Here is a 13,320-nt window from a genome sequence, read left to right as displayed (position 1 = left end):
TAATTGTTCTTAGGTCCTCAAAATTCTTTGTGTTACTGAATGCAAGTTACACAACATACTTCACAGTTATCAAAAAGAGGAAAAATATTATTTTTTTCTTCTAAAAATAATTACCTTATCTAGTTTTAATAAGGTAATTCCTACTTCCCTCCTTAAAAAACTTGCTCCAATAGCTTAATACAAAAATTAGACTCAATGCAAACACAATCTTGTCCAGCAACAGACATTTCCAACTTTTGGCAGGGGTACATAAGCACACATGCAAATGTGTGTGCTCACATGTGAGTATGTGTGTGTGAGCTTGTCATTGCCCAGGGGTCATGGGAGAAAAGCGAGTGCCCTGAAAGCTAACTTGGAAGATAACAGGAACAATATGACAATCATGGGTCATCCAGAGTTCTCAAAACTAATGTCAAAAGATGATGAGGTGTGAAGTACATTCTATAAGCCATGAAAATCTAGAAGACAGTAAGAAGGAAAAGAGCTTTACCTTGAACACAGTAGACAAATACATTTCTTCATATAGCATACTGGTCATTAAGTACCTCTGTGCTCTCAAATTCTATCGAGTGCTATTTAATCTCCTGCAATAGAAGTTACCATTGCCTTATCGAGCAAAAAAACTAACAACCCACAATGGGCTTGTGTTAAGAAATTCAAGGAAACTGAAATTCAGAAAACTTTCTATCTTCTACTAAAACAAATTTTTGGAAATGAATTTAGTATAGTTTTAAAACTGGATAGTCCAAATTCAAATACTGAACTATTTTTCTTGTCAAATATTACTCTGGAAAGAGTACCACCAAACTCTAGTAAAAACTTACCCTTCAACTTGAGATCAACATTGTGTCTCAGCCAAGGATAAACCCCATAGCTTGGCATATCTTCAGGAATTGGGTTATTGTTTATCCAGCCATCACAAGCAAACCGGAAGAAATTTTCACAAGGATCCACAGAAAGATTTACTTTGCTCATGATGGCAGCAGCTATTTAAAAAGAAAATCATAGGATTAATGACAAGCACTGGATGCTGTGCAGTTCTTTTACAAATTAAACAAAAACTCTCATATCAACCAGTTTCCAAACCCTGGCTTCAACATTTCTCCTCAAATGTCTCTCTGGATGAACTTCACCATATAAAAGGACTGTCTTCAAAGTGTACAGGAGGAAGTTGGGTAAAATTACTGGTCCTAGTTTTGTCAGACTGTCCCTAATACCTTTGGGGTATGGAACTAGAATACAGGTGGATCAATCGGTGGCCTTTCTTCCATTCTACAGATTCTCTCACAAGCTAAGCTGGCTACGCTTCCTCTGGAACAGTAAAGTCCATTTGCCCAGTTTCAAGTGGATTCGCTGGACTCTGTCATTTTCTTGATCAACCGAAGTGGTAGGAATGGCTTCTTGTGATTTTCCAAGCTAAGTATCTAAGAAGCCATGCACCCTCTCCACTGAATCCCTTCAAATGGAGCCTAGGGACCATCCTCTGAAGATAGCTTCCTGGAAAATAAGAAGCCATGGGAAGAAAATATAATTTCATACTCAAATCCTGGCTGCCCTCAACCTCATAGCCATTCTCCTGCCTCAGCCTCCCAACTCCTTGGATTACAGTATGAGGCACTACACTTGGCTGCATCTATGAGCTTTAAAAAAATATTACAAAATGAAAAAAGAGTAGGTTCCACTATTCCTAATACTCATCTTTCACCATCTTCCAGCTGCAACACAATTGCTAGCTGCAAAGATGTGCACCAACTGATTTTTTAAAAGACTGCCAATATTTTAATGACATTGGAAGGATGGCACTCTGAACAATTTTCATACCTTAATTAATGCCAGAATACATTTCTACTTGAAATAATGAAAATCCAATGCGTTTTCAGCTAAATAAGAATGAATCAATATCTCACCCCAGTACAATCTACATAAATTTAGAGATGTATGTTTTGGTTATGTGGGCAGTTCCTCTGGGTTAAAAAACAAGGTTAGATGTTTCTCTACTTATCCTTCTTATGAAAAAGGCAAACCACTGTTTGGAGTCATTGAAATGAATAGACAAACACTCTAGTTTTTTGTTTCATTTTTGTGTTTTTGGACAGGGTTTCACTATTTAATCCTAGCTGGCCTAGAACTTGATGTGTAAACCAGGCTGGCCTCTAACTCACCATGATTCTCCTGTCTCTACCTCCTCAGTGCTAGGATTATAGACATGACTCACCATGCCTAGGGCATAATTTCTATAGACTTCTAATCCTCACCATTTTCAACCACTATCTTCAAAATAAACAAGTGGGAAAAAAACTTGATTCAAAAGTATGATAAATTTCAAGTTAGTTTAACTTTTTTTCTTTTTTCTTTTCAGAACTAATTCCATTGTCTAACTACACTTTTGCTTACTGCTACTATCTTATCATTACTCGTTAATATTCAAAAGTGCTAGGGCACACAAAAATCTTACTTCTGGCTTCAATCTGTAGTCATTCTGTGCAGCCACAGATGGAAGCTGCTATGTAACACCTCTGGGCCGTGGATCACACAAGTCTCAGTCCCACACACTATTTACAGTCACATGGGGAGCTCTCGCACGCACTTTGACTCACATAAGCTCACAGCTTTCTGGCTTCCTTCCCAAGCTCCCCCTGCCCCCAACTCTTAAATGCCTCTTCTCCATCTCCTTGGGTTTTCTCACAGGTACTGAGGGAAACTGCTAACTCAGCTCTGACCTCGGCCCTGATAGAAAAGTGAAAGAATACATCACTCACACTGACTTTGGAAAGCAGCCCGTGAAGCGAGAAAACTCTTGCAATTCATCATTCACTATTCACAGTGAGGAGCAGGGCTGCCCTTTCTGTGGGGAACTGTGACTTCAAATTGCAAGGGACCATAGTTGTCAAGACACCAAAACCCCATTCTTCTACTAGCTCCATGGAGAAAACTGAGAATCTTGTTTTAATTATATATATATATATATATATATATATATATATATATGATTATGAGGGAAAGCTGTGAAAGCGCAAGCTGCCTCACTCTCAAGTGTTGCCCATGAGGTTAATTGTTGGTCAGGCTCCCACTGGTCTATATGGTACAGGTAGAAGCATTCCTCCATGTGTGCCCTCAGAGGTGTTAGCTTCAATTCGGGCTCAAAGAAGAGTTTTATAAATGCTTACATAATAATATTTCTATGAAATAATCATATCACTCACATTAAACATTTCCTCTGCACCCGGAACTATATGCTAAGCCCTTCTTGAGCAGTAAAGCCTGTTCACAAACTCTAGAGTGAGGCTGCTTGGGTTGGAATGACAGCCACACTATGCAATAGCTAAATAATTGTCTTAGTTAGGTTTCTACTGCTGTGGTAAAACACCATGACCAAAAGCAACTTTTGGAAGAAAGGGTTTATTTGCCTTAGAGGTTACACAGTCCATCATCAGAAAAAGCCGAGGCAGGAACTGAAGCAGAAACCACGGAGGAATGCTGCTCCCTGGCTTGTTCCTCAGGCTCTTGTTCAGCCATCTTTCTTAAACCTGCCCAGGGGAAGCACTGCACACAATGGGTTGGGACCCTTCCACATCAATCGTTAATCAAGAAAATGCTTCCACAGACTTGCCTATAGGCCATCTGATGGAGGCACTTTCTCAACTGAGTTTGTATATACATAGATAACTAAACCCAGAACATATACATAAGCATTTTGGTAATATAATTCTATAAACACAGCAGGGCGGTGGTGGTGCCTGCCTTTAATCCCAGCACTCGGGAGGCAGAGCCAGGCGGATCTCTGTGAGTTCGAGGCCAGCCTGGTCTACAGAGGGAGATCCAGGAAAGGCACCAAAACTACACAGAGAAACTCTGTCTTGAAAACAACAACAAAAAAAAAAATTCTATAAACAGTCATCTAAAATTGATGCTAGATTTCCAGAGCTGGCAGATTTTCAAATTTTGCAAAAGAAATACAACATATATAGCCACAGGTGATCTAACAGTTCAGCAATGGCTGGATTGGTACCACTGAAGCAAGCACATTAATATTCCTACAGAAAATAAGTGCATACTCTCATGAGTGGGAAAAAAGTCTAAAATGGCTTCACATTAGTTACATTTGCTCATAGAGCTAGTTTTGCCAAAGGAACTGAGATCAGTTTTGATGTTACAAATTGGGAATACATTGCTTTCAGAGACTGAAGGTTTTGATGCAAGGGTACTATTACAGTTTTTTGTTTTTTGGTTTTTTTTTTTTTTTGATTTTCACAACTCACATGAAAGTTCAAAAATCTAGTCCCATTTCACAGGTAGTGAGACCGCAGCTCAAGGTGATCATGTATTTAACCCAGATCATGTATCTAGACTGTGTACATTCCAAACCTAAGCCAGGCTATCTACACTTACTCATTAGCATTAGCAAACCATTGTTTTTCTGTAGCCTTTCTACAGTTTTCATTGCCAAAGAGGAGTTAGTACAAGAGATCAAGGAGACAAGAAAAAAGTGGAAAGTTGTAGAAAGAAGGCATCTCAGAAAAGACTGCCACTTGCTCAGAAAAGGGACAGAAGTGGATCAGACATTTTCCTCCGCAAGCCCTTCACCACTAGCGCCTGTGCCCTTTCCCTCCCTCACACAAGCTCCTGCATAAAGCCAGGCTTGGCTTCAGTTCTCTTGGCATGTGTACTCAACCGCCATTCCACAGATCCCTGAGCATACTGAAGCTCATACTGCATTAAAGAGGGCTGAGGCCTTGGTGCTTCCACTAAAGAAACAAAAAAAAAATTAGTATTTTCCTAACATCAGGAAGCCGTTTACTAATGTGAAAATTAAAAACAGGACAGCAAGGCAAAACACACTAGGTGGCAGAAGGTGACATCACAAAACATCACTCTGTCCACTTTACTCTGGTGTTATTATGATTTGTAATAAAATTCATGAAGTAAGTGGCCTTCCATCCCTAAAGTTGTCTAAACTAAAATTGAACACTTATGGCGTGAATATTTTAATTTCTCACATCTGCAAGAACTCTCCCACAGCTAAAGTACCAAGTAACATGAAATGTGAAACCTGTCATCTGATTGTAGCACCTGGTCCCTCACCTTACTCCATTAAATACTCTCTCCACTTGCTAAGACTCCAGGCCAACTGCTCAAGTTAGGAACAGGAAAGGGCATGGGAAATGCACAACATTCCAAAGGGGAAAATCATCACCTTTCCAGGGACAATGCTAAGAAGCTGGAAGGGCTGTCTAGTCACTAGACCCTCAAGTCAATCCAGTGCCATGAAAAAAGAAAGCCCTTGCACAGAGTTACTTGGCTTGGCGCCAAGGGAAGGAAGGAGGGGAGCCAGATATGGACTTTAAGCCTAGCTCTGACCCTAACTCACAATGTGACCCTAAAAAAGTCTGCCTTGAGAAACCTACATTCTCTCCTCTAGGGGCATCAACTTCATAGAGTTCTTATGAGATTTTAGGAAATGGCAAGTGTGAATTTTTTAGCACATTGCTTGGTTGAAAAAAAAAATTATTGGGCACTCAAGAATAGGGCAAAAAATGGACTTAATATAACAATCCCGGAGTGCTGCTGCAGCTCTGTGACCAGACTCTCATTAACAAAGCTCCAGCTTTACTCACTCAACCCACTCCTCCCCAATATGAGAGGAACCAATCTCAGAACAACCATGAGTCCTTGCAAGGCTATTTACATAGACATCAAAATGGTTCCTTGATTTTGAGCCAACATGGTTTTTTACTACCATGTCAATACTAAGAAGCACAAACTGGTAGCGTAAGACAGAGGTTGACCTGTTTGTGTGTGTGTGTGTGTGTGTGTGTGTGTGTGTGTGTGAGAGAGAGAGAGAGAGAGAGAGAGAGAGAGAGAGAGAGAGAGAGAGAGAGAGAGAGAGAGAGAGGAGACTCATTATGTAGCTCTGGCTCTCCTGGAATTAGCTATATATAGATCAGGCTGGCCTTGAACTCAGTGAACCACCTGTCTCTACCTCCTGAGTCCTGAGTTAAAGGTGTGCACCACCATAACCAGGAGTTTATGAATTCTTTCACCTAAGTCTTTCCCATCTCAATTAATGTCACTGCTTAACATCTAAGCATCACCCTAAATCTCTTCCTTTTTCTACAATATATTTCAACCCCATCACTACCACAATGCCTTCAGCAAGCCTCCCAGCTCCTAGATCTGCAATCTCCATCTCAAATTCAAGGCAACATCCTCTCTCACCTGGCCTGCTGGCGATAGCCTCCTTTCTGATTTTTTTTCCTTGCATTTCTCCCCAAAGTCAAGTTCTCTACAGAAAGACAGTTGTTCCTACTTTGAGATCATGCATCTTTGTGCTGGCCTTGAACTCACTAGGTTACTAACCCTGGCTGGCTTCATCTCCCAAGTACTAGGACCATGGGCATGTACCACCACAGCTGGCTGGCATGATCTTAAGTGCTCACATGTTTTCTCATAAAACTTTCAAGAAACTCTTGAGCATATTATAGAAAAAGCCAAACCCATGGCATCTAGGTCATGTACAAAACCCTTCCACCTGCACTGTGCCCCTCACCCAGAAGTCTCTACCATTCTTCAAGCCCATTCCTCTATGTGACCTTTTCCCCACAGGAAAGCCCTTGCCTCAGTCTTCACACCCCATTTCCCTTCTTTTAATTTCCCTTCTTTTAATTTAATTATTCAAGGTCCTTTTGAAGATCCTACACCCAGAACCTTTAATCTGGCCATCCTATCACATATTAGCACATGAGTCTGTTTTGATATTTTAATTTTCTGTTTATTTTTGTGCACTGTGTGCCTTCTATGGATTTTGATTTTGGTTTTCGTTTGTTTTGTTGTTGTTTTGAGACAGGGTTGCATGTAACCTACGGTGGCCTCCAACTTACTAAGTAGCCATGGGTAGCCTTGAACTCTTGATCCTCCTACCTCTACATTCAAAATACTGGGATTACAGCCATGTATCACCATGTTCAATTAATGTGTGCTGAGGATTGAACTCAGAGCTTCATGAATGATAGGCAACTACTCTACCAATTGAGCTACATCCCCAGACCTCTTTGTGTGTGTGTGTGTGTGTGTGTGTGTGTGTGTGTGTGTGTGTGTGTGTTTATGTGTTTTACTTTTTTTCTCCCTCTACCTATTTTATATATAGGCCTAACCATATATAAACCAAAACCTAACTCAGTCCCTGGCATGAGTAACTATTTGGTGAATTCACTCATTAATCTCTTCTCCTCCAGTCAAGAGGAAAAAGCCCGCATGTTTAACTGTCCTATGACTTCCTCTTTGGAAAATGCCCTAGGGTCCTGCCCCCTTGAAGAACTGGGGGTGGGAGTTGGAGGCAGGGATTTGGCTTCTTCATACTCATGGGGATGCAAGCAGGATTTACTAGCTGTGTCACAACAAAGGCAACTTTAAGCATGAATCTTTGCCTTGGTGTCCTCACTGATACATGGTCTTGTCACCTCCTTAGAAGTTCAACACGCATCGCCGAACAGATGAATCCAAGGGAATTCCAGCAGAAGCAGAGATTTGCACAGTGTCCCTGCTTAGAATCAAACAGGCCATGCCTACTAACCCAGAAGATACACAAAGTCTGCTTAAGACAAAGAGGAATCTGTCGAGGAGAGCCATAGGAGGCCCGCGGTCTCTGTGTGATTTAAGAGAGGATGCCCTGCTTTGCAAGCCCTTTCCTGAGTTCCTTATCATGAGGCTTGAAATATTGTACAGCACGGCTTTTGCAAAGAAAACAGGAAACCTAAGCTCCACTACTTCACACCAAACCTTAAAAGTAAACTCAAAATGTCTTCAAAATTGCATTTTGTATTTTGTCAACCTCAAGCAAACAGAATACTAAAAATACTACCTGTTTTTTCTTCCACTCCCCAAGGTACCAAAATTATAACTTCACACAAGGTGAAAAACAGACTTACCGGCTTCTATGCACTCTGGCTTCAGACAGTACTCCTGTTTAGCTTGGAAGCTTAGGAGACCTTGACTCACTGGAAAAACAGACCAAAATAAATGATTGACTTGTAGCAGACCACCATCGAGTAAAATGCACTTGGGTATATATGCAAGACATTTGCTATCAGTTCATGCTTCTCAGTATTGATTGACACGGTAGTCAAAAATCAAGTTGGCTCAAAACCAAGGAAGCACTTTGATGAATATGTAAACAGCCTTGTTAGGACTCATGGTTGTTCTAAAATTCATTCCTGTCATATGAGGGAGGTGTGGGTTGAGTGGGTAAAACTGGAGCTGTGTTGAGGAGTCTGGTCACCAGGGCCACAGCAGCACCTAGAAGCTTGCTAGAGTGCCCATTCGTACTCCAAATCCACTGGTACAGAAATTCTGAGGATGAAGCATAACCATCATGTGCGTTTTTGATTTGGTTGGCAGAGATTGAACCCAGAGCCTCTCACAAACTGAGCAGGCTGTGTTATGGATACACACATACACACACACACACACACACACACACACACACACACACACACACACAAATTCCTGTACAATTGAAAGTTTTCACTAATGTTTAATTTTCCCAACTGGCAATAACCTATGAGGAATTTCCAGTCCTTTCACATGACAATGTCTTCTACAAAGTTCATGCTTGAGAGCCATGCAATGATGTCACAAAATAAAAGCATGTTTTTAATCTCATAATGTTTTAAGTAAGTTAAGATTTTGTGTTGGGCCACATTCATAGCTGTCTTTGACTGCATACAGGATACAGGCACAGGCTGGACATGAGTGTTTTTGCAAAAGCACAGAAGAATAGACTGTTTTTGAACTCCAGGTAGGATCTGGACATAAGCAAATGTGAGCCTAAAATCGAAAACCTTTTGGAATAATGTGTTTTTCCTCCATAGCTGGAGAAGGTTTGAGGCATTCATTATTGCTGTGCTCTGTGAGCAAAAACAAGGAATCTTTGAAGATATGGCCATGAAGAAATGGACCATGGGGGCTGAGAAGTGCAATCAAGAAGCCTAAGAGTGCTTTATGTCTCTGCTTGAGATGCAGCCCTGCAGATCACCTGCCTGTGTGGCATGTCTTATTCTTTATGAAGCCACATCCTAAGAGGAGGCTGCTTTGTCTTTGTTCTTTTCTCTGCTCCCATCCTCCAAACAGCCTTTTATCTGTGTTACATTATATATTCAAGAAACCTGCCTACAGAATCACTCGGGCCTATTTTCAAAGGAAGTTTTATAACCTAAAAGGAGTGTTTTGATTTTTTTGCAAGAAAAAAAAATAGGTAAAAATATATAAACACCATAAAGATCAGTTGGGACATTCCAATGTACCTCGATGGTGGAACCATGGGGAGTTCTTCTTTCTACTCAATTTTTACATATTTACCAAATGTTCTTTAATGAGCAGGTGGTATTTTTATAATGGTAATATAAACTTTACTATATTTTTTTTTTCGAGACAGGGTTTCTCCATGTAGTTTTGGTGCTTGTCCTGGAGCTCGCTCTGTAGGCCAGGCTGGCCTCGAACTCACAGAGATCCACCTGGCTCTGCCAAGTGCTGGGATTAAAGGTGTGTGCCACCACCACCTGGTCCTGGATGATATCTTCTTCATGGTAGCTTATTTTTAAATCTTATGAAATGGCTAAAAGGTTATTCTTTCTCAAAACTTTGGAGGAAGAGGTGGAAAAATTGGAGATTCAAGGACAACCTTTGCTACTTTGCAACTGCCAAGCCAGCCTGAGCTACATGAGAAGCTCTCTCAAAGTCATCCAAAACTAGCCTTATTTCTTTCATTAAAAAGAAATAATTATTGACACAGACATGTAAGGAATTCAAAGTAATATCAGGTCTTTTTACCTTATAGTGTATATAAGGAAGGTTTTGAATAATTAGTTGGGACACAGACAGAGACCCTATGCCTCAAAAGAGAACATTATATCCACATAGATTAAAGTCCTGAAAACAGACAAGGATCAGCAAGCCCAAATAAAGAAAATAAATGAAACAGAAATGAATGAAATGGAAAATATTTTACTATAAAACACTGAAACATTACTTTTTACTGGTTAGAAGCTTGAAAAAAAAAGTCAAGCAGCATTTTAGCTTCTCAGTTTAGAATCCCCCCAAGATGCAGTGGAGACATCCACAGATCAAGAGTGTGGGAGTGAGGCCAGTAACATGGCTCAGTGATAGAATACTTACAATACATGTGCAATGTCCTGATTTCCACCCCCAACACAGAAAAACAAAACAGAAAGCATGAGAAAGACCACACAGCTGAGGTCATCATCACCCAAGTACCAGCTGGAACCCACAAACCAGACTGAAGCCACTTCCTGCTGCTATTTCTGTGAAAGACCTTCATATTGTTGATAGATGAGGGGAATCCAATGAAGGACCATATTTTATGAGATATGAAAAGTACATGAAACTCAAGCTTCAGTATCCAGAAAGCATATCTTCCTGGCTCCCATTTGTGCACAATTTGTCTGTGGATGCTTTAGTGATACAATGAAACATAGTCCTGCAACAAGGAATGTACGGCAGTGGAGCCAAAAATATTTACTATCATCTGGTCTTGACAGGAAAAGCTTGCAGACCACTGCATCTGAGAAACAGATTGCAGGGAGGAAGGAGAAGGGAAGAAGAAAAGAACACTTGAAAGAAATTGTTTGCGGGTCTATTGCTATACTCGATATTTTAAAGTCTCCGAGGTTCTCTGAAACCACCTCAGACCACTGGCAACCATTCTTTCTGTAGACGACAAAGCCAAAGGAGCGGTAAGGCAGGATTGCTAGACATATGACTGAACTAGGACAGGCAGAGCACATGCTGCGAAGTCAACAAAGAAGCACCTTCAAGGGAAGATCCTAACTAGAATGTTGTCACGAAGAACATTGTTTTGCAGGCATTTAGCAAGCAAGATGCAGAGAACGGGTGCCTGGGGGCAAATAGTGAAGAAAGTTGGGGGGGGAGCATTGTACTGAAATAGTTAACAAAAATATAAAGGTTCCTAGGTGGGCATGGTGGTACAGGCTTATAATCCCAGCACTTGGGAGGTAGAGGCAGGAATATCACAGGAAGTTGTGATATTCACAGCATGATCTACATAGTAAGTTCCAGACCAGACAGGGATACATAGTGAGAACCTGCTCATAAACACATACATACACACATACATACATATATATTCCTGAATGTGGACCCTCAGATAGATGTCCTCTGAAACAATGTTTCCCAAACTTGCACATGCAAATGAATCCTCTGGTGTCTTGTGAAAATGCAGACTGTGAATCAGTAGATCTGGGGGTGGAGCTCAAGCTCTCAGGTGATGCTGATGCTGCTGGTTAGAAGACCATACTGAACAGCAAAAGTAGAATGAAACCACATCCTTAGCTGGTCCTATTTATTATCAATCATCATTAGACATTCTCCAAAACATTCAAAGTGAGAGCCAGGTTATTAGACATAGTAGGAAGTTATCTTTCCTAACCAGGCCTCCTCCGTAATAGTAATGCTTGATTTAGTAAAGTTTACTTTACCTAAAATCTTTAGTGCTTGTGTCAAAAAATCATTTTCTCAAAAGAAACAAAGATTTTCTATAACTGCCCATCTTCTAGAATGCTATGGTCTCCGAGTGTAATGATCATAAGAGTAGAATTGAAAAAAGTGAAAAAAAGCTATTAACATCACTGAAAAGAGCACACATTTTGACTTACATGATGATCACTTGGATTTGTAAGTCTGGGAGTATGTGTAAACCTAGCCCCTTAATCACTTCCCACGTCATGTGTAATTCCTTGGCATGCCCATAAAATTTCTCCTCCGGTTTTAAATTTCAGGAAGTTGATCATCTAAAGCCAACTTTGGAGAAACCTCACAACAGTTTTTAAGAGCCACAAATTCAGTCACAAGAGGAGGAGGTCTAGCTTCACCAGAAAGCAATATACTGATCTAATTTCCTAAATCTTCAGCCATAGAAAACATGGAAAGGTGGTTTGCTCGTTTTAGCAGGGTTCTCAACCACACAAGCCTAACTCTTTTAAAAGTTAATTACTGGTTTTCTCTTGCCAAAATAAACATGGCCTCATGCATCCTGCATATGCCAAGAAATGTTTCCAGGCTTGCTGCATTTCAAAGTACACCTAGAATCTCTTAAGTATAGGGCTTGTTTCTAGGTGACCTTCAAGCCAGTGAAATACTATGAGTTATATAAGAAAAAATTTACAAAGGAAAATAGTCAGGGGTTTAGAAAGCTTACACTTTTGAGCATCCCCTGTCCCTTTCTAACAGATTTCATCCTTCTTCCCCCTAGGAATATGCTTTTGTCTACACATTCTGAGTACATCATTCTCACAGGAGTTATTAAAGTAATTGAATCACAATGCCTTTCAAATCTTAAGAGGAAAACCTCTGCTTTCCTTCACATTCATTTTAAAATCTATTAGAAAGGTGGAGTTAATCATTTTGCATCTATCAAAATCACTGGATTTAGAAAGACTCGAAGAATCCCATTTAAGGACTGATTTATCTTTTGTAAATTGCACTTTGTAACTTGTTCAAACAAACATGGACCAAAGTCAAACAAAAGAAATTCCAGTATGGAAACAAATGCAACTATGAATTCATAAACACTCAATTTGTGAAATATAAGACACAATTTTCGCCCCTCAGTGCAATCGAATCCACCAGCCACTCCAAACCACTTTCTCATGCACTTTGCCTCCTGGACTATATATTTGGTACTAAAGAAAAGCCTCCTTTCTCATTGACATATCTGACTGAAACTAACGGTGCATCTCTATTTTTTAACATAAGCAAACAGCCTGCATTATGACAAAGGTTTCTAGAATAAAGAATTAGAAAGTTTCTCCATAGATGCCCAGTTCCCCTGGCCTCTGGAGTTCCACTTACCTAGAAAGAGCAGCGTGCCCAACACCAGGGTGCAACCAATGAACAGGGCCAGTGCAATTCGAATGCCTCGGTTGGTCCCCTTTCCAGTCTCCATGGTGCTCCCTGTTTCTGCTTCCATCGGAAGGGCCAGAGGGAAGACTCAGAAAGAAAATCACTGTTCGTGGTTTGGTAGCTGGTCTCAAGAGTTTGTCAGGCGTTGACATCCAAGACTCTCCTGCTCGTCTGCTAATAGACAGCTTTAAAAATTCCTGTCAGGAAACTTCCCCCTCGACACCCTTTCTCAAATAATCTTTCACAAATGAAATAAAAGAAACTCAAAATATTGGTTGCCTTGGCTCTCCCTTGACTAGACAAAACAAACAGCAGTTGCTTTATCTTGGTGCTCTCTCTCAGCAAAGTCCCTCTCAAGCAATTGTTTGGCAGGCTTTTTGCTCAAGC

The 13,320-nt window shown here is 40.5% G+C and overlaps 1 protein-coding gene across 2 annotated transcripts in view; it reads right to left on the bottom strand.

The window, feature by feature from the left end:
- Phex (phosphate regulating endopeptidase X-linked) overlaps nt 1–13,101 on the bottom strand; it is a 195,510-nt gene extending 182,409 nt beyond the window's left edge. For both annotated transcript variants that reach the window (XM_059250532.1, XM_059250533.1), the window contains exons 1-3: nt 12,883–13,101; nt 7,926–7,994; nt 825–986 (exon numbers count right to left, since the gene is read on the bottom strand). In XM_059250532.1, the coding sequence (XP_059106515.1) occupies nt 825–986; nt 7,926–7,994; nt 12,883–13,000 (349 nt within the window). In that variant the 5' untranslated portion in view covers nt 13,001–13,101. The remainder of the gene's footprint in view (nt 1–824; nt 987–7,925; nt 7,995–12,882) is intronic.
- Nucleotides 13,102–13,320: the final 219 nt, after the last annotated feature.

Source organism: Peromyscus eremicus, chromosome X, assembly GCF_949786415.1.
Source record: "Peromyscus eremicus chromosome X, PerEre_H2_v1, whole genome shotgun sequence".
Classification (NCBI taxonomy): domain Eukaryota; kingdom Metazoa; phylum Chordata; class Mammalia; order Rodentia; family Cricetidae; genus Peromyscus; species Peromyscus eremicus.
The sequence above is the reverse complement of the archived record's forward strand: the minus strand, read 5'-3'. Positions and strand labels throughout refer to the sequence as shown.